Source organism: Fundulus heteroclitus, chromosome 7, assembly GCF_011125445.2.
Source record: "Fundulus heteroclitus isolate FHET01 chromosome 7, MU-UCD_Fhet_4.1, whole genome shotgun sequence".
Taxonomy (NCBI): domain Eukaryota; kingdom Metazoa; phylum Chordata; class Actinopteri; order Cyprinodontiformes; family Fundulidae; genus Fundulus; species Fundulus heteroclitus.
The window spans coordinates 29,228,732-29,250,881 of record NC_046367.1 but is presented as its reverse complement, the minus strand read 5'-3'; the positions used below and the strand labels follow the sequence as shown (position 1 = coordinate 29,250,881).

The following is a 22,150-nucleotide window of genomic DNA, read 5'->3' as shown; positions in this document are numbered from 1 at the left end:
AGGCTTCATTTCATATCTGAAAACTTGGGTGTAAAAGCAATCCATTTTTAATTTACATTTCCTAGAGGTCATCACTGGTGGTGCACAGCTACATACCTCCCTCTCCTGTGTAAATAATCATCAACTTCATCAAATTCAAGCAGATCTTGCAATTAAAGGCTCCTAGAATAGCTTTTGCATTAACTGCTTGGATATATTTGAGATCAGTTTGTCTTTTCCTTAAAGGCATACTATGCAACATTTTTCAGTTAATTAATGTGCTCCATACCGTTTTGGATGATTAAATGAGTCATTTCAGGTCGAACGAGGTTTTCTCGGCCGCCCTGGTGGTCTGTGGGGGAAATACCGCACTTGAAATTACAAGAGCCCTCGGCCCGCACACACAGGCTCAGAAGTCTCGTGCAAGACCGCGAGAGTCGGTCTTGCTTTACGGCGAGAACTCCATGTGTTTTTGCCCTGCCATTCACTATATGCACGCGCGAAAGCAACAAAGAACCGCGTGTTAACCTCAAATAAACATGCAAGCATATCGAGTTTTATTATTATTATTATTATTATTATTATTATATACTTTTTTTGGAATGTTGGCGAGACGCTACCGCGGCGGCCGCCTCGCCGCGGTAGCGTCTCGCCAAGATAGCGCTGCGGGAAGCCTGATGTTCATACTTTCACTGTGTTAGTCATTGTTTGTACTGTTGTTTTTTTTACTTTTCGTTGCGTTCGCCTGTCTGCTAAGCTCAAAACAACCGCGCCTGGCTTGACGGAGAAACCAGAACAGCTGAGCATCTTTATGACAGTGCACTTTTACTTTCGCCCTCTGGGGGGAGCTTCGCTGGAAAATCAACCCCGGTTGCATAGTATACCTTTAAAGATGTTAGAGGTCCCCTCTCAGATTTATCGTTGGCTTTATTGCCCCCAGAACCAACTTAACCAGATTTACGCTAAATGAAGACGCTATATGAGAGTTATGTACAGCAGTTAAGATATTGTCCTACTTTTATTCTGATTTAAATGTGTAAACCGGGTGCAAATCTTGAGATGAATCTGTCCCGGCGCCCTTCTTTTGTCTCACTAAACTCGTGTCTCTACCTTCTCCGTTCCCCATCAGTCCCGTCAAACTCCTGAAGGCGAGTTCCTTCCGCTGGATCAGCTGGAGCTGGACGTGGGTTTCAGCACCGGGGCCGACCAGCTCTTCCTCGTCTCGCCGCTCACGATCTGCCACGTGATTGACACCAAAAGCCCCTTCTATGAGCTCTCGCAAAGGTCCATGCAAACAGAGCAGTTTGAAATCGTGGTGATACTAGAAGGCATCGTGGAGACCACAGGTAGGCAACAACGTGTTCCATTGTCAGCGGGGCGGAACAACAGAAAGGGAGCTTGTTTTACTTAATGTTGTGGCCGCAGGCTGCGCTTAGGTACAAGGGAGGGTGTGCTTTTTGTGCGATTCTGATGTGAATAGGTTTTTGCAACAAATCTGATCGGTAATATCGAGCCATTTCACGGGTGCTAACTGCTCACGTTCAGCTGGGCTAACTATTGAGCTGCTGATTGCATTTGATTGATTTTCATTTTTGAGGCAAACAGAACAAATAGCAGCTAATAATGAAAGTGGTTGGCATTTATTAATCATGAATGATAAGTGTTTCAGATTTTGAGGGGGGGAAATTAGCGCTCGTACCCCACAGTGCAAGTTTAGCTATTTTTTTTTTTCCAAAATTAAATTTTTTAGGGTTCAGTGTTTGGCTTTGTAAAATTTATTTTTTTCCCATCAGAAAAGAAGAGAGAAAAAAAATCCATTCCTTGTCTTTTGTGCCTGAACACTGCTGGCTGCTGTTCTCAGAGGGCACAATCAGTTGCTTTCCAGGGTCCCTTCGGAGTTAGAGAATTTCATTTCCACGAGACTAGCGATGCCGCGAGTAAAAACTCCTCAATACGGTCATTTTAAAATTCAATTATTTATTTGACACAGTTGATAATAAAGTGGTGCACGCGGAGCTCCTCCAGCATTGCAAACGGTTGTGACGGTCCAGTTCAGAGGCAATGCAGCATATGGAGATTGTGAGAGGAGGGTAAGTAGCGACGCTGTCCATTCCTAGATATCTACGATGGGGATGTATTTCACTTTTATTAAAGTTTTATTGTGGCTGAGTATTACCTGACACATAGCATGGCCCTGCAGCTCAGGCCATGCAGTATTTATGCTGTATCATTCTGCTGGGGCCAGACATGGTAGAGGAAGTAGGTGTATGTTATTAAATGATGGTAATGTACCGCACAGTGCAGTGCAGTCAGAGTACGCAGTATGATGAATTGAGATATGGTTCGTTCACAGGAAGAGAAGTCTCAGAGACGCAAACCGGGTAAAATGTTTTATCAAAAAAACAAACAAGGAATTCAATAACATTAATTTGCCAGATTAAAAACAAAGTGCCACTTTATTATTTGCTTATGATCAGAAACTAATTAACTATTTATTATCTAAAGAAATGCAGCAATAAAGTTTAATGATTGATAATAATTTCTTGTATTTCTGTCATCTTGATGGAAAATGATCCATTTTGGTTAGTTAAGTGTTTTCTCTTTAGAGTCAGATTTTTCTTTTTTGTTGAAGGCAGAGTAGTGGAACAAAAATGTGTAATTAATACTTAATCAAATTTTTGATAGCTTTATATAATTGAATTTAGTAGTTTGAATCTCCATCGGACCTTTTTATTTAAAAACCTATCAACAACAAACATTTTAATGCAAACAAACTGTAATATGCAGTGTATATACATGATCAATAATGAAAATATTGAAAACAAATGATAAAAAGTACATTTGTTATTTCGAAAAATTAAAATAAGAGGCGTAACACCAATAGCACAATCCAATTATCAAGGAACTGTTTTAAATTTGTGTTTTTTGATTTATTTAAATGGAATGTATCATGCTTTATGTTCGTCCTATTAATATTTAAATCATGCATTTGTGGTCTATATAAAGTGGAGCTGCAATGCTTTGGTCTGAATTCCTCGTTTACCCCCTCGTTCCCCCTTTTTACCTCTGTTCTGAGGTGCATCTGAGAGCAACTCGTTTTCTTTTCGTTTACTTCACACAGTACCCTCCTCCAGGTCACAGGGCGTTCCACTCCACCCTGTTCGGCCATTTTTGGAGTATACTGGGGGACAGTGTAATGAACACCCGGTGACTTATCCACTTGTAGCCTCCGCAACCTTTACCTTGGACTACAAAATCACTCAGGGAAATAAAAATGGTGGATTTGAGAGACTGGCAAGCTTGAAGTCCATGACTTTGTAAAAAAAAAAAAGTAATAGAAAATAGAGAAAACTGAACAGCTTGAAAACTATGACCCAAGCACAATATAAAGATATCTATACTGCTCCTGGACAGACTAAGTTGAAAATTTCTGCATTGCTAGCGACAAGAACATAACATTTATTTAAGGACTAAAAAAGTGGATTTTGCATGATATGCCCTCTTGAAACAAATTTTATCAAATATTATAGAATAGTTCAACCATTGACTACTGGATGCTTTTTAGTAGAACATCACTGTCATAAATTATTATTTTACATCGTGTCATATATTTGGGGCTTATCTAAAAGTGCTGAAATAAAACTTTTTCAGCTACATAATCATACTATTTTGTATTTTTTTTATTATTATTTGTCCCTATATGATTCTTCAGCTGCACTTTTTCCATGCTTGACAAAAGGAGGTATGTGGAGTTTTCAGTATATGGAGTTTTCAGTTCGTGATTTTGTTCATCAAAAGCTTTCCAAACCAATCTGGCTCTATGTGAAAAAGTTACTGACACCTATACCTTGTAAGTGGTTGTGCCACCTTTGGTGTCTACCAAGCGTTAACTGGCAATCAGTGTTTTTCACTGCTGCGCAGAGGTTTTAGCCACTCGTCGTTACTGAACTGCTTTAATTTGGTCATGTTGGAGGGTTTACAGCATGAATAAACTTCTCAGGGTTGTGCCACAACATCTTAACTGGTCCAGATTTCGGTTTGGCCTCCCCAGAATTTTCTATTTGTCTCTATTTAGTAGTAGAGCTGCTGGTGTGCTTCGGGTCGTTGTTCTGCTGCATAACAATATCAAGTGCACTTGAGACTGATGTCATGAACTGATGGACGGACATTCTCCTTCAGGACTTAGTGGCAGAGAGCAGCATGCAGGGTTCCATGAATTACAGGAAGTTGTCAACGTCAAAGCAGACCCAGACCAACACACTGCCACTGCCATGTTTGACTGTCAGTATGATTTGTGCGAATTTAGTTTTAGGCTTGGTGTTACTGAACAGTTTTTGGCATTCCTCTTTTTTTAAATCAGTTCACAGGCAATCTTCTCTCAAACTCGCCAAGGCTTTTCTGGGTGATGGTTGGTTGTGTTCTTTTTGCTCAGCTGTAGTCTTTACTTTGGCCCTCTCCTATGGCTGCCATTTTTTGCCCAGTCTTGTCTTATTGTTTAATCATGAACACTGAATTTAACTGAGGCAAGTGAGGAAAGTAGTGGTTTTGGCTACGTTCACACTGTAGATCTCGATGCTCAATTAAAATGTTTAGCTTATCGGAGTTGGCTGTTCTTACTACTATTAAATGTGACCGCCATCCTACTGCTGTCTGCATGGTTCAAGACCGCAAAGCGACCCGCATGTGGAGATAACACAAGGAGACGTCACAGAGCAGCACATTGTTTGCGGAATTATTCAATAAAGTTTTGTTTTAAAAAAAAAACTCAGAAAGAAAAAAAAAATGCTGATACAGGCCTTCATTTCTTCTTGTTATTAGAAATCAGTTGAGCAATATGAGCCGGAAATATTTAGGGTTGTCACGATTCCTCGAACGATTTGACGACCTCGATTAATAAAAGTCCTCGAGGCAAATTTTGTTTCATTGTTTATTTATTCAGCGCACTGTGTTCCGGTCAGGCGGCTAACGCTAATGATAGCCTAGCCTGCTAATACATGGATGCCAAGTGTGTTTATCCGCTATGGAGACAGAAACCAACAGGTAAAAAGCAGGGCAGAGACCTAAAGTTTTAAAGGTGTGGGGACAGTAAATTTAACAGAAAAGAAAACTGTCAGGTATCGACCGAGCTTCTAGCTGCTGAAGATTGTCACTTCTACTCGCTGCTCAGCTCCCACCTCTCCTCTCTCGTCTGAGCTTGCTTTGATTGGTCAGCATGGCGACCAAACGGCCAATCACATAAGGGCCAAATCATTATGTGAAAACAGAGAGGTGTGCAGCTGTGAGTAGAGGGTGGGTTGTTAGGTTGTCCTGTAAAATTAACTATGAGGGACAGGAGAAAGCAAAGCATCCGGCTGCAGTTTAAAGATGTTGGACAACAAAGCAGAGCTCCTTCACTGCAGAATGAAAATAACTTTAAGAGCACTAAGAACCAGCAGAGACATGTCAGAGCTGCCAATTTAGTGGAGAGTTTGGTTCTGGTTCTGTTCAGAGGATGTCTTTGCAGTTGTTAATTGGTGCAACAAAAATGTTTGACTAAATATTACATCATTCTGTAAATCAACCACTGTTTTTTTTTCTTTAATTTTTAACTTAAACACTTAAGTTTTATCTGAATATGGCTTATTTTCTATTAATAATTGCAAATTTTTCTCTTCTTCTGTACAACTTATCTTTAAATGTAGCTTTTTTTTTCATATTAATTAATCTTGTGTGGTGTGAGTCTGTTGTCTAGGCCTACCTGTTTTTGTGTGAGTCTGACACATGAATTTAACCACTATGGGACAGTAAAGCAATTTCAATTCTATTAAAGTAGGTAAGAATGGTTTGGAAAAAAACCCCAGTATTTATTATGCCTCAATTTAAATGAGCTGTTTACCTTTTTGATGAATGTGTAATTGTTTTTAGATTATATTTGTGGACTAAAAAAACTAAAAGAGTTTAATTTAGCTCTGAAGTACACTAGAAAGGTTCTGTTTTATATGTATAGAATTATGTTTTTTATTCTAACAATTCCAGAATGCAATATGCAAGGGACATTTTATGCATTTTTTTTGTTTGTGACCATTTTCACTACAGAGGCAACTGCACTGTATTGATGTTAAGTCAAGTAAGAAGGGCTGAGCTTTTAACATTTTGATCCTAGAACTTTTTAGTTGCAGATTTAGCCTTGTTATTAAAATTGTATTAATTATTTGCTAATTAGCATTTTTTCATTTATTTCTGTTAGTCATAAAATAAGATTAAGGAATTATGTGAAAAATCTGCAGAATATGTCAATTCTTATCGATTACTTGATTAATAATGATAGAATAACAAATTACTAAAATAATAATTTACAAATCGGATTTTTTTGGGAGTGAAAAGATCAGAATTGGGACGTTCTCACTGCCGTGAAAAAGAGTGGGTCGTATAGTGTCGCACAGGGGCAAAAAAGATCGGATATTGGTCGCATTTACCTGCAGTGTGAACGTAGCCTTAGATGATGTTGTTTTTTTGTGACCTCTTAGATGACTCTTCTTGCAGTAACTTTGGCTTTCTGACCACTCCTGACAAGTTTAGACTCCTGTTTGTCTTTCCATTTGTGGATCATGGCTCACTGTGGCGCTAAAACCTAAAAAAGAAAATGCCTTTGGGATTCTAACCAATTCTACACTGATAGATATACAATGACCAAATTTCTTTCTCGTCTACTCTAAAATTTCTTTAGGGCACATTGTGTTGATTTGTAACATCTTTTAGCCTACTTTATATTAACTAACATGTTCTGTTTAGGTGATTTATTTGCTTTTCAAATCTATCAGCATTCAGGCCTCGGCGAGGCTTGTGAGATTAAACCAAAAATGTAGTTAATCACTTATAATTCATGATGTTAACACAGAAGGCCAATTTGTTTTTACATAGATCAAAGTTTTATTGAATGTGTTTTTTCACAGTACAGCAGAAGGTATCATTAATGACACTTTAGATAAAAAGTGTTTTCTTCTGAAGTGTAAAACTTAGTATTAATCAATGTTGTATTTTTATGGTAAAGCCTCCACAAATACCCCTATAAAGGAGAAATCATACATAAGATCCATTAAAACACTTCCTAAAAATCTTTGAAAAGAAAAATCCAAATTTTTTACGCAAATTAAATTAGATGTCACAGACTTTATACCTTGGTCCACATCCTTGAATGGACCTCTTCAAACAGCAGAATCTTTAAACAGCAAATGCATGATTTTAATATAAAAGCATTTTCTGTAGGACAACACCTATAACCCATTTAAGGGTTATAGGCATTGCCCTATATATCTATTCATAATAGTTTTTTCACAATTATTATAAATATGTTGTGATGACTAATGCTGGAGAACCCGATAATCAGCCAAACACAGAGTATGTTTTAAAAAAGTTTATTGAGAAGACAAGTAGTGGTTGACTAGGCATGCAGGCAAAACCAGACTGGATGGATGAGTAGTGGCAGGTGAGGCAGGCAGGCAGTAATGAGCAGAAGACCAGAGGATGCAGGTGGGTGACTGGCAGAACCAACCTGACCAGGGGTTGCACACAGTGGCAGACCAGAATCATTAAGTGAGGCAGGAGCTGACCAGAACAGATGGTGCAGACCAAGGAAACACCAGAGCAAGCAGCTGAAACTCAGGGGGGAACAAGGTAGAGTTTGAGCAGCACGCTGACACCTGAAGCGCAAATCAGTGAGGGCTCAGCACGAACAGGGAAATAGAGTTCAGCTGGCTGAACAAACAGGAACCGGTAGAAACACAGCAGCAGTGCACATGAACCGAGACGGTCTGGCCGAGAGTGAATGACTGAGGCAGGTATAAGCAGGCCAGTGAACAGGTGAGCAGAGTTGACTGTAATTAGTGGCAGCAGGTGGAGCTGATCTGAGCTAATTGACTGGAGACTGGTGACTGAGGAGTGAAAACTACTTAACCTGGAAAAGTCCAAAACAAATAATTTTGATTATGTTTTTTGTACCTGTATTGTTCAAATGTAATACTTGTGGTGTCACAGATACATTTTCTTGAATGATTTTTCATTCAAGAAAAAAAAAATGAACATAGAAAGTTTAATATACACCTTAGCGAAGCTATATTTGTGACATTTCTAGGATTTAATTCAAATTAAATTATATATGGGCATGCAAAAGTATGGGAGAGAGGTTTCAACTTTTTCTTTGAATGACTCCGGCAGAAAATGTCCAAGAATGTGGGAAAAAAAGTGTAATTAGCACATATTTCTGGGTCTTTATTGTCACAGAGGCGTGTCCCGCCCTGTCATTTCTCCCAAAAATGTCTGCACTCCAGAGCAGCTGCGGTCATGTGAAAGTTGTTGGAAACGCTGATGTAGAAACAATTCATAGTTAAAAATTGATGTACAGTGAAAGTCTGAATCCTTCGTCGCTCTCGTTTCTGGCCAATGTAACTCTGTTTCCATGGCAACCTCTCCTTGAGTATTCAGGATTGCAGCGCTGCACTAAACTTAGATTTTTTTTTTCTTTTTTGTTCCTATGGTATAGGAATCATTACAGAGTTTCAGTAATGAATAAGACAAACGTGCCGAACGTGGAAATAAGATCGCTGCCTCAACAACGTCACCTGCTATTTAGGAGGCTCTTCTCTAATTTATGAAAAGCACTCAGAGGCAGCGCTCTGGCATGAAAAAGCTCACCAAAACAGGTGATAAAGCACAGAGAGAATGAGATAAAGTATTTATGTGTTCTGTCTACAAGGGAAAAAAAAGCTGCTCACCTAACAGTGTCATGACTTTTTATAAAAAAATAATAATACTCTCCTCTGTAGCAGAGTTTCATCATCACTTTCTATTGGGTGCCCAAAGAGGGAATATTCTTCTTATTTTGACATGGCAACATTTTTCTCCTGGATACTGCAAACAAAATAAATATGATTCAGGTTCTCCTTTCACACAGGAAAACATAGGGGAATGAAAGAGCTCTGAATTGTCACGCCCTGCGCATTGTATAAAAAGGCAGAAGAGAACATCGCCTCACCCCACCTTCGCCATCGCTGGTATGTGCTACATTCTCCAAATGAGACCTGACAGATCGTATCTTCAGCTAAAGTAACAGCACTTGTGGCTTCGTGACACAGACCAAAGGATGTTGTAACAGAAACACAAAAGACAGACCCCGAGTCACTGTTAACTTATCAAGGTTTAAGATGGGTTAGTTATATGAATAGGGAGGATGAAGCAATTAACGATTACCGCGCTAAAATCCTGACTGTTATCCATTTAAAAACTGAATTGCCATTAAGACGGTGTTTGGTTTCTGCGGCATTAAAAACTCCCTCATTTTTCCCGCATCAATTAAACGCAGAATCTCAATTAAAGTAAAGCAGGGCTGTTTTAACAACTAAAAGAAGCAAAAAGGGACAATGCAGCTGTATTGTGGGTATTACACGGGCACAAAAAAGAAAATGACACAAGTAGTCATCTGTCTCCAGCAGCCGCTACATGCCTAGCAGCTAATGCATAATTAACTTTTACTCTAGTTGTGTTCTTCTGAAAAGGTCTGTTCTTTTTACCGGCTTTTTGGATTTCTTGGGCTGATATTATAATAGCAATGTGTCGGTTTATATTCAGCAAAAAGCTAAAATATTAATACAAGATTTAATGACAGTTCAAAGTGAGTTTACTTCAACATTTTCTAATCGTCGCCTGAAAAATCTAAATGCTCGCTGCACATAGAGGTCTGCAGTGAGAAAAGAAATGAGGCAGCTAGATATAATTTAATTACATATAAATCAGTTTTATTGTTTTTTTTTTTAAATAAATATTTTCAACTGTTAAAATGCCATCTTTTGCAAAAAAAAAATCTCTTGTTAGCAGCGTGTTGTTCTCTTTACTCTTACTATTCCTGCCTAAACAACAGGCCCACATTTCCTCAGATTACCTCAACAAATTGACAGCTAGAATGCCAAAGGTCTGCAAGGCTGTAGTTGCTGCAAATAGAGGATTCTTTGACTAAAGCAAAGTTTTAAGGACAAAGTTGTGATTTTAAGTACAACTCTTCAATTTTAACCTTGTCATATCTTGACTATTTTCTATTCATTTTCCAACATATTTGATTAATGAAATGTGAGTTTTCTTGCAAAAACATGGGAATTTTTGGGTGACCCCAAACTTTTGAGCGGTAGTGTACCGTAGCTCATGACAATGTTCTTACAGGGTCTCAGCTGTCTCCAGTTATCTCTTCTTCTGGCCGTTCTTCCATAGTGAGCCTCACCTCGGCCTCCATGTTTTTTTTTTGTTTTTTTTTTAAATCTATTATTATGAGAGACTAGCTAATGTTAACTTTTGCTTAGGTTGTAGCTGGTCATGGCGTTCTCTCCGTCATCTCCACTGATGAGACTCCAGGGTCTCAACAATTTCCTGTCAGCTCTGCTTCTACTCCAGAGCATGAACCACCGACTTAACTGCATTCGATTTTTGTTTTTGCGTTAGTAACTTATGCCCGAGCTCCAGCTTTTTCTGCTTTCTTCTTGAGTTTTAACTGTTCAGCATCCTGATTTACGCTGCAAATTTATGAAAGGTTGCAAAGGGGGAGGGGGGAAAGCCATGGCATATTCATGTTTTGCTTTTGCTAGATTTATCCTATGTAACTGCAGTCCCTACAAACACTTCTAGACAGTTTTATTGGGTTATAAAATGAATGAGTAATGCCAGAATGTACTCTTGAATTGGTAAGTAATTGAGTTCTGATGTCAACATGAAGGAGTTTCTGTTCCTAAGTAAAACAGTATGCATTTAAGTACGTTATGCACAAAGCTAACTACATCAACACCTTTTATCAACTTTCAACCTTCTTGCTCATGTTCGAGTTTTTAAAACAATACTATTTGGTATTAAAAAAAAAAACCTGGTATGCAGTATTTACTGCATACCAGGTTTAAGCAGTAACCCTGCCCAACCTTATCAACAGGGTTAAAGTCTGACACAGCTGATGTAAATAATGGCAGTGGCAGTAAAAAAGTACATAACTCTTCTACAGATGGTTTAAGAGCTTCTCGGTGTATAAATCATGAGCATGCCAGGTTTTATATGTGCAATACATCACATTGCTTTGGTGATGTGAATCTCAGAATAATAATGCTGGCCTTAAGTGCCGGAGTAAAGAGGTTTGCACTTTGTAAAAGAGATGCATTGACCAGGCTTTTACTGACAGATGCTGATTTTCAGGTTTCTTTAGTCCATCAGGTCCATCAAAGAACATGCTGTTGGCTAGAGGAAGTGCGACTTTTTAGGTATGGGGCATTTTATAAAACCTTATAAACGGAAATTCAGATCTTTAGCTTTGGACATGTTGACTACCGGTTGGAGTCTTTTAAAGGAAAATTGGACAATATTTGTGACTGGTGGAATGACAAGTGCATTGCCACCCTAGGACCGCGGTGGTATTGTCTGCCTTTTTTTCCCCTTAATAAAATAAGTCATCATTTGAAAACTGCATTTTGTATTTTCTCAGGTTATCTTTGCAATTAAAATGTGTTAGATGTTCTGAAGCGTTTAGGTGTGACAAAAAACAACAACAAAAAAAACAGCAAAAATCTTTAGAAATCTGGCTGGGGGAATAACACTTTTTCACATCACTGTTTTTAATCAGAATGAAAAGTAGGTACATATTTTATTGAATAGTACATGAAAACTTCAGAATGAACAAAAAGCCATGTCATGTTCAAGATTGTCATCATTAATTTAACAAAGAAATGTGCTGGAATACAAGAATACTGTGTGATACAGTACACCCCAAACTTAATTACCTTGGAGAAGCACTTTTAGCAGCTGTCACCTGAAGTAATCCTCTCCCATATTACCTCATCAATCTCTCACATCCTTGTGGAGAGTTATGGCCCAATCTTTACAAGATTCCTCTTTATTGAGGTTTGATTTGTTTATGCACAGCTCGTTTGAGATCCAGCCACAGAATTTCAATGGCGGCTCAGACTTCTACAATCAAATCTTTTCTTTTGTTCATTCATTCTGTCTTAGATCCAAAGACTTTTTTTTGGAAGAATAAAAATTGCTTTTGCACTGACGGCCTTAAACTCCTTTTAATCCATGACCCTCCTTAAATGTGACTGAAGTGATGAGTGCGGCCCAGTCTAAATTGGATTCCACATAGTTATTTGTTAGTATTAGAGATAAATACAGTCCTACAATTGTGAAAAACAGTGTCTACTTTATTTGATTTAGCTCAGGACAATAAGCGTAGGAAGACCCATACCCTTCAGGGTATTAATATATTCACAGTAATAAGCTGAAGTTTGATGAACTAAGTGATAAAGTGATACATTTTTTTTGTCTTCCGCATTGGTCCAGTCATTATAAATGTGCTAAGTAGATCATGGAACAGATTTGTCTCTGAGAAACAATCAAAACTGCATCAAAGATTTTCATTCATCAGTCTTCTATCTCTCCATCTGTTAAATGTTGTTCAAGGTTGGTAGGAGGCCGAAGTCCTGTTTCAGAAGTCAGACCGTGAGAAGAAAGGAACAACTTAGGAGGGTGGGGGATCTTTAGGCATTTCAAAATTCGATTCAGTCACAATTCAGCTTGCTGACATCTGCACAGAAGTAACAATCAGCTGACCTTATTCACAAGTAAATACCGAGCCAAAGAGCTCTCATTTCTGTTTCAGCTCATCTACATTTAGACCCCGAGTCACCGTTTGGGGCACACAACATGCCAGTCTCCACGCATCAGAAAATGCACTGTTACGATCCAGTGTGCTGCTGTAGATTCTTGGTCATCAAGGTCAAGATAGTAGAAGAAATTGAACCAAAGCAACTGGACTTGTTGTAATTCTTGAAGACGTTTCAGCCTCTTCCAGAAGTCTTCTTCTGGGTTCTTGACGGAGAGTATCCGGTACGATTCCGTGGCAAAAGCTGTCCATGCTAACCTGACGCCGCCAGATAGATTTGCTTCACATATCCATCTGGAAACCTTTCGTTGAAGTAATTTTGGGAAGGGGCGAAAATACTGGTTAGCTGATTGGCCTATGTTGGTGATAGACAAGCCAAATAAACCAATCAGATCAACGAAGCATATGACGTACTCGTCAACATGCTTCGTCGTCGCTCTGTTATGAGCGACGACGAAAACACAACCACAAGCCAAGCTACTCTTGCTGCTGCAGGTAAAGGCTCGTTAGCTCAGCAAAGAAATACTCTGTAATGCCGATAAAACTTGCTCGATAGCCACGCTAACGCTAGTTTCATCGGCTGAAGCTGCCATGTTCTTTAGACTGAACTGTCGCGCTTCTCGTTGCGTCACACCTCAACCCGCCTCAAAGCCAACGCTGATTGGACGTTCGTTTGGTGAACGGCTCCAAATTTTCTTTAACGGAGAGTAGCCAGACTGATCTGCGAGTGAAACCTTGAAAGCTCGCGAGATCAGGATGGTCTCACGAGGCTATGTCCATGCATCATGTTAGAGCTGTCCTACCAGCTTTTAGCGTTTGTTTCAGTCTCATTGTGGTTTCGGGGGATTGATACTTTCAAGGTTCGATGTCGACATGCTTCATAGCAGAAAAACTCTGATTCTTGACATTTCACAATGGTCGCAGTTCCTTCGCTCTAAAAGTTGTAATGAACTTTGTAATTTGCTTCACCCTCTCCAATCATTGAGGGACTTTGCTATTGCTTGCTTGAAGGTCTTCTGTCTGACAGCAGCAGCCAGAACTTCCATCTTAGGGTAGAACCACATAATATGCTTCTTCATGTTTGTCATGTTGCTAAAGATTTCCTTTTAGTTGGGCACAGCCTAGATAAGGTGTGGGATCTTATGCAAGTAATTTTACCATTGGTGCATGGGACCTTGTTATGTGTTCACCATAAACTGATCTGGTGCCCCACTTACACACTCCAGATTTGAACCTTTTGCATTTCTAAACATTAGGGTAATAAATTGACATTGAGATAATCAAGTTTTTTTTTTTTTTACATTTATTAATATATTGAGAATTGTCCAGGATTGTATCTCCTACCTCTATGGCTTAAACATGTTGCCAATTTGTTATGGGACAACGCAGGGACACAAAATTCTTCATATCTTCACTTGAATCAACTCTACATCCAGGTCAATGGAGTACAGGAAAAAAACTGACTAACAAAGAAAACCGCTCACAGGCCAGGACAATTTTTAAATAATAATAAATAGGAATTTTAATTTTATTCATGTATTAATTTTGTTCTTTAAAATCTGCAATGTGTTTCAGTATTCCCGGTATACCTTCAGATTTTTTCTTCTACTTCTGTTACAACCTTCAGTAATTTAGGGAGATATTGATCAAATATTCATAAAAATTGTTTGATAACTTAATTCACAAAATTTATTTATTTTGTATGGATTGTGTATTTTATGGATTCTGTTAACACAGAAGGGTTTATTTCCACAGAAATTTTGAAAATAGTTGTATTACATATCTAATATATTATTTGACCGTAATTTATTGGAAAATATTGTGTGCTTTACCCTGATGAATTTAAGTTGCTGGATGTTGTATGTCCAAAAATTAGCTAATTTTTATTGAAAAAAAACCCAATATGATCCTCAAGATAAAAAAATGTAAATCATTAATTATTTTCATTAATATTTTATTAAAATGCCTAAACCACTCCCACTCTAATCTCAAACCTTAGCATAAAACTTAAAAATTTTGAAGCTTCTAAACAAAGAATCCTCAAACCCTCCTCCTCTGTTTTTTTTAACCTACCTAATGGTACCTAATTCTGATTTGCCCAGTTTACTCAGAAAGCTGCCCTGAGCTCCACAACCAACGATTTCCACCTCAGCTTTACCATTTCGCATTAGCAAAGCACATATTTAACAATCTGTGCAATTGTTATGCTCTTTGTTGTCAGCCATAACATCTGGCTAAAAGTATTTTTTTAAAGGTTCCTTCTACACTGTTCAGTAATTGTCTGCTAGTTTTCTTTTAATATAAACATTTCATATGTATGTAAATATGCCTTGTTATCTATTTATAATTGCACCGTATTTTCCCCTTCTGATAAGGCTTTCCCTTCTGCTGTACAGCTTTAAATGTAGCTTTTTTCATATTAATTAATGTAATGTATAAATCTGGTGTCCTTTACCTACTAGCATAATATATTTATTACTGTAAATTGCTGTAAAATCTTTCTTTTTAAATGAAATTACTGCTGAAATACCCAATTTGCTCTGATACACTAGTAGATTGCTAACAATTATGCCGCATATAGCAGCTTTTTGTTAACTCTTTGACCTATGCATAATTAGCCTTTAGGTATACAGGTTCATTATTCAGATTTTCTGCATGTGGATGTTGATGAGTAACATCTTAAAACCTGGACTTCATAAAACAAATCTCAGCCGTTCAAGGTTATCTATCACTTTTGCTCGAGAAAAAAAATACTTTTGTAGAAATGGGAATTCGGCCCTTGCGTTGACAGAACAAAGTGACAATTGATAAGATTATTGCCTGCTTTTAGGTCAGGAAAATAATTTTATTTTAAAATATATATATAAAAAAACATAATATGATTGACAGCATGAAGTGAAATTAGTGACTTAATCTAGATTAGGCTGAAACTGTCATCCTTTTCCCGCGATTAAATTGTTTTTAAGGCTAAATCTTATTTCACGGGCAAAGTATTCAAATTCTTGTGCTAAAGTCCCACAACTTGTTTGCCTATTTCTCTTTTTTTTTGTTTTTTTGTTTTTTTTGTTTGCCTATTTCTCTACGTTAACGTTGAAATGATTTGATTGGAAAAGTACCAAATAGACCAACTAATCCTGTTTTTTGAGGGTCAAGTCTTTGCGAAATCTTCTCACCAAATAAGAGATCAGATCAGATGGAGGAACTGAGAAGATGGTCATCCTTACAAACATTTGACTGAATGCACAGTTTGCTCAGAAGGAACAAATGTGATTGATGAAGCCTCTGTTCCATTATGTTTCCACTGCTTGTTTTCTCATTGAATATTTCACATGTTGCTGTTGTGTCAGCCAACTTTGGTTTAATGAATTGATGCAGAGGAAATAGCTTTAGCTTCAATTTTCTGTGCTGTGAGTGATAGATTTTATTGTTAAGCAATGCTGTTCCCTGAATACATTATGAGATTTAGTGAGTTACTCTTAGAGATTTACATATATGTATAAACTGCATGATTGACATGGCATTACAATGTTTGACTTTTGATTATTTGTTTAAAATGCTCTTTTTTTTAAAATGGCATGACAGTACAACGTACAAGTCCAATATTTTATATCTTATCAGGAACTGGCTGATCGATATTACATATTGTGGATTTTCACTAATCCACACAGGGTCCAGAATATGCGTACAGGCTCAAATAAATATGCATAGCCCAACTGTGTATAGCCCTAAAATGTCTGTTAGTAAGTCGCAAAGAAACTGCACACTTTTTATATTTATTAGCAGATTTCTGGCATAATTCTGGCTGAACATTTGACCACTCTATTTTCAGAAACGTTACACTTCGTTGTAATTATTTAGTGTCTTGACCCCAATTTGCTATTCCAGAAGCTTGATGGCAGCTTAATTTATCAAAAACAAGCTAGCATGTGTGTATGGTCTAACATTAAAGGGTCAAACTATTTTGCTGTGATAACCAGAAGTATTTGAAAGATTTGAGTTTGTGTGAAACCTAAGAACACTGAACTCACTGTGAAGCATGGTGGTGGTAGTATCAAGCTGTGGGGCCAATGGTGCTCAGATTGAAACAGATGTTGTAATGGATGAAGTTTACATTAGGCTTTCGAAATGTCCTTCAAAAGTTCTGACCTCATCTGTAGTAAAAAAATATCTGGACTATGCTAAAAAGCCAGTGCCCGTATTCACAAAGATTCTCAGAGTCCTTTCAGAGAGCTTCTATGTTAGCCCAAAATTCCTAAGTCTACAGTTTATGAGCTGTGATTGGTTGATAGTATAAGAAAAAAACAACAACAAAATGCAAAGGTGCTACTAGTAATCAAAGGAGAGAAATTAACCAATTAGACTGGATTAAGAAATGTCTGTCATGACAAGTTGATTGAGCAAAATGTAATAATTTTCAAACAGCAACAAAATGTTTGAACACACCTTATTTACATCCTCATCGTCATTTTGATTTGCTTGTTATATTTACTTGCCATACTACTCATTTTACTACTTCATCTATTTGATATTGATGCACACCCACCTGTCAACATTTTACTGGGATTTCCTGCTTGTATAAAGTGGTTGGATTTGGCAAAACGACCGGCATACAATGAAGAAAAAATTAGGTGGAAAAACCAAGAAGAGCAGCACCTCTGTCCGCACAGCTCTGAGAGGAGAATAGAGGAGTATTTAAAGGTAAATCGGTGTCAGGATCACAGAGCAAATTGGCCGACTTTGAAGCGCACTGCCGCAGATCAATGAGTCTTTTTCTCTGCGCGTCTTGGTGTTTTTACGCAGCAGCCTGGAACGTGAGAAGCTCTTTGTGCAGCAATCAAAAGCCAGAGAGGAGAAGACATCACACAAGCAGATGACCATTTAGGCTACTGACATTATCATGCAATACAGAAAATACTTTCTCACCTTTTTAATCTTGTCTAAAATGTGAATTTGTTGTATTTATTTTTCTGCAACTTTTCCAATTTCTTCTAATGAAATGTATTATCCAAAGTATTTTTGTAAATAATATAAATATTCCTCTGTAACATATTCTTTGTACATTTATAACATTTTTCATTCATGATTATTTAATATTTTCCTTTTTATTTATTCAACCTCAGTAAAATTATGTTACTAGAGTTTATCTACATGATATAATTGTATGATTGTTAAATATGTATATGTGTTCATTTCCTCCACTGTTCAGGTGGTGGATCAGTTCTCTGTTTTCAACATCTTCCCTGCTTTAGACACTCTTAGGCTCATTAAAAGTCCTCCTCACTAGTAAAGGTTTTTCACTTTAGGAGCTCTCTTAAGGCCTAAGATGCTTTCTTAATAACGTTTATCTTACCGAGGTAAAATTCTAAGAATAAACCTTAGAATTTCTAAGATTTGTTCTAAGAATAAATCTTATAAATTGGGAAATTAACAACAGTATACAGCAAGCGCTCATCCTGATAGTGTTTACTTATTAAATACAGTTCGGGCCTTTCTCGTATTGTTTTATTGTTATCTTGAAAAAATCCTTATCGTGATATGTATTTGGATTCATCTTGACAATGATCAAATCTAACTAGTGATGTCTGAAAAACCCCAAAAACAGTTTCTACACTGTTGGTTTATTGACAGCATAAAAAAATAATAATTCAAAAATATGAATTAAATGCAGTTTGGTAATAAAAATCACACTTCTTTATGTAACTAGAGTCCTGATGAAGCATATTTCGAATTTTGTTTCAATAGATGTTCCATTTTAAAAAAAGATTTTATGACAGTATTAGTGTTTACAGGGCAATAATTGACATGCAGTCAGAGCCACACAGTTAGCTGAAAAAGACTGCCAGAAGCTGTAAGTACTCTTTTATCGTTATCACAACATTATGACAATATATTCTCAGCACAAATGAAATCGGCCCTTGTTACAAAGCCATCTGACGGATTCGGGTCATTTTCATGAAGTGCTGAATCATCTAACATCTCGGGGCACTATTCATACAGAACAGTACCATATTGTCCATTATATTAATTCTAAAATTCACTTAATGAATAATCCTACCTGCCCACTCAGGACTTGTGAGCTCATGGCTGGTACTTGGTGCTGTATCTTGCTTCTGACTCTTAGGGTCTACAAGACAGAAATTCCCAGTTATGTGGCGTTGCATCTTGCTATTTTTTAAACTATATAACATTACATTATGCGCCACACCACTACAAAAGTCCATGACTTGGTAATCAACTTGTACGGTGGTTTGCAGGCAAAGTTCAACGTCTTGCCTTACCCATTTCATTGTCCTCATTTGACATTTGAAACCACAAGCTCATTTGATTGAAATAGCTGCCAATTTTAACACATTTAGCAGTGGCCGTGTTTAAATATTGCCATGCACTTTTTCCTCTTTAATTCTAGTTTTCCTCGCCACGCCCGCCCTTGCTCTCTCTGCTCTCCATCTTTCAAACACCATTGACCGAGAGCACTGAAGTGTTACGTCAGGGTGCTTTTCCAAAAATGGTTGTAACCAATCAGAGCGAAGTCTTCTTGGTAGAGCTGCATATCATTACCACACCCAACCTTTTCATTGAGGAGAGACATTTGGGCCTGAAAAAAACAACAAGCTGACGTTATTTTTTTTTTTTTAAATGAAATTCTTTGGAGCAACATGAACTGGTTTATGTCCAGTGATGTCATGGCACCTTTAAAGTAAAATCCAGGTGAAACGGTTAAAAAGGAGTGAAATAAGTTTTTTTATACTGATTTTGAACTCTGGCTTCATTGTGCAGTGATTCATAAGCGAAAACTCCAGGATGACATTTCTGGAGTTTGCTGTCAGCATCTCATGTTGCTGCCGCCACTGCTTGAGGCCTCAAAGGACACCTATATCAGAGATGTCAAAGGCAGAATTTCACGTCCTGGGAAGTGTGCTGCTTGGTGTCTCTGTGGGCCCTGAGCGAGCGTCAATGTGTACAGGAGCAGAGGTGCTTGAGCACGGCCAGGCTGGCAGCCAGTGGCGAACCCGTGTTCGTCCTAATATGAAATATCTGCTGCAGAGCAACTCTGCAAACATGATCATGATGAGGTAATATTATAAAAACCGCCTTGCAAACATAATCATATTCCACAAGCTTTATAAAAAGAATTTCACATTACAACCAAACCTCAATGTGTTTTACTGAGTTTTTGTGACACATCATGTAGTAAATAACTGTAAAAAAAAAGGAAAGTGATATGTGGTTCTTACATTTTTGTACAAGTGTAGTAAAGGTATGCACTGAGCCCCCTTTACTGTCATACCCGTAAATAAACTCTAATTGCCCTTGAAATGACCTAATTAGTCATTAAAACCTGTGATGTAATCTCAGGATAAATTCAGCTGTTCTGCGAAGGCCTCAGAGGTTTGTTAGAGAACATTATCAAACAAACAGCACCGTGAGACCAAGGAACACAGCAGACAGGTCAGGGACAAAGTTATGGAAAACTTTATATTGTAGCTTTGCTATAAAATAGCATCCAATGCTTTAAAATGCATTGGAAATTTACGTCCCAGTTAAACCAGTAATACAGCCCTACTTTATGAGGGCTTAAACACAAATCCAGAAGCAATCTGTTCATTAGCGAAGCTGATTCTAGAGATCCCAAAATAAACTGTAGCTGCCAGTAACAGACGTTTATGTTTCTGCAGCTAAGAAACTAATCAGCAACTAAATCCATTTTCCAACAGCCTTCCTGTATGAGGGTTGCGCAGTATTATAAAGCGTCAGTGTGAGTAATTGAAGACCCTGCACTTTTCAGATTAGAGACAATCCAGCCAACAGAGATAAACAAGCTGATGAGTTATACCCCAAAGGACTCATTTTTGATATGGAACAAAAAGAGATCTGACTGCACATTAGTTTGTCCCTGAACATTTCAACAGCATTTTTATTTTATCATGTTGGCATTGCTGTCTTAAAAAAAAAAAAAAAAACCTCTGCAAGTTCTGAAGTGTTTTTAGATTCATTCATTGGTAATGAAAAGCAGCGAGCATAAAGTGTATCATCGGCAAAAACCTTTTATCTTTTTGAGAGATTTGGCTTTCATGCAAATTGTGTGGTGTATGATCATTAGTGTTGCAGTTAAATTCATAAAATGCAACAAATAACTCGTGTTTTGAAATGTTTTCCAGCGCATGCTTCAAGCATTTTTTGTTAGGGCTTATTGCGATGAAGTTTGCTGGGTAGTGATTCAGTTCTCTTAATATTCATTAAGTTGCTTGTGTTTGTGTTTTCTGTGAGTTTTCCGCCTGCTTTTATGTGACCCATTTGCTGACACAGCGCGGCTGTAAAACAGGCAAACACTTTCCACTTACTGAGCTCACTAAAAATCGAGATGTTGAGGAGGGATTTTCTACCCTGGGATGTGTTCAGCATGGAACTCCATATGATGTTTCATGAGGAAAATGATGAGTAAACCTAACCCACTCTTCTCTTTTTTTGTGGCTTGTGTTGTGTATTGATTTAAATTGTTTGCAACCGCTTTCCTTTTCATATTGCTGCCTTGCAGCAGTGCATAAAAATACTATATCCCACGTACCTGCGCATTCTCAAATTATTTTAGTGAGGGGTGGCCAGCTGGTTGCATCTGAATTTGCAAGTAATGTGTATTTATTTAATTATATGGAGATAATCAGTCCGAGAGTACAGTGCCTTGCAGATGCATTGACATTTTCAACATGTTACAATCACAAATCTCAGTGGAAATTCTGAAATTGAAATACAACAATACATGATTTTCAGTTATTTATGAATAAAATATGACATTCAGTCTTACTTTTCTCTGATACCCCAAAATAAGTTTGGGAAACTAATGCTTTCAGAAGACCCTTGATTTGTATGTAGTACACCTGTATGTAATTATATGTGAATATACATTGACCTGTTCTGTCTACTTTGTAAGGTCACACTGTTTGCCATGTATACTGGCATTTTAAAACACATCTTACTTGGGTCTATTATATAAGGAAGTGGCAGGGACTTTGTGGAACACTACTTCCTGTCAAACATGAGTTCACAACTGTGCGTTGCTTTAACACATATAAACGGTGTAGAACGGTAGGACCATTATTGTACCATTTTTGTATTATTTCTCCTATTTCAGAATCAACTGAGGATCTGGGAAGTACATTGTAAAACCCGGGTGGTCAAGTAATTGTTAGCTGAATTAATCATAAACCAAGTCATGCCGTCACATTTGATTTTATTTTCAAGCATCCAGCATGTGGAAGTGAGTGAAATGTCTGCAAAGTGAGACTAAGGAATCTTATCACAGGATCATTGCTCTGAAGTTGGAGTTGCTGTTGATACAGCAGTATTGTTTTTTGATATTATGGAAGTCTGTGACAGTTTGGCGTATCTGAGGATCAGCTTGTGTAAGCTACTGTGCCAAAATGCATTGTACACTGCTGCCAGAGCCTTGTTCTCTGAAGCATTTGTGTCTTTCTATGACACTGAAATGCAAGGCAGATGCGTGACTGTGTG

At 37.7% G+C, this 22,150-nt stretch overlaps 1 protein-coding gene across 1 annotated transcript in view; it reads left to right on the top strand.

Annotated features, from left to right (window-relative positions):
• The window catches only part of kcnj3a (potassium inwardly rectifying channel subfamily J member 3a), a 64,686-nt gene that overhangs the window by 6,361 nt on the left and 36,175 nt on the right, over positions 1–22,150 (top strand). Inside the window, exon 2 of the mRNA XM_012874065.3 lies at positions 1,109–1,325. Coding sequence (XP_012729519.1) covers positions 1,109–1,325 — 217 coding nt within the window. The remainder of the gene's footprint in view (positions 1–1,108; positions 1,326–22,150) is intronic.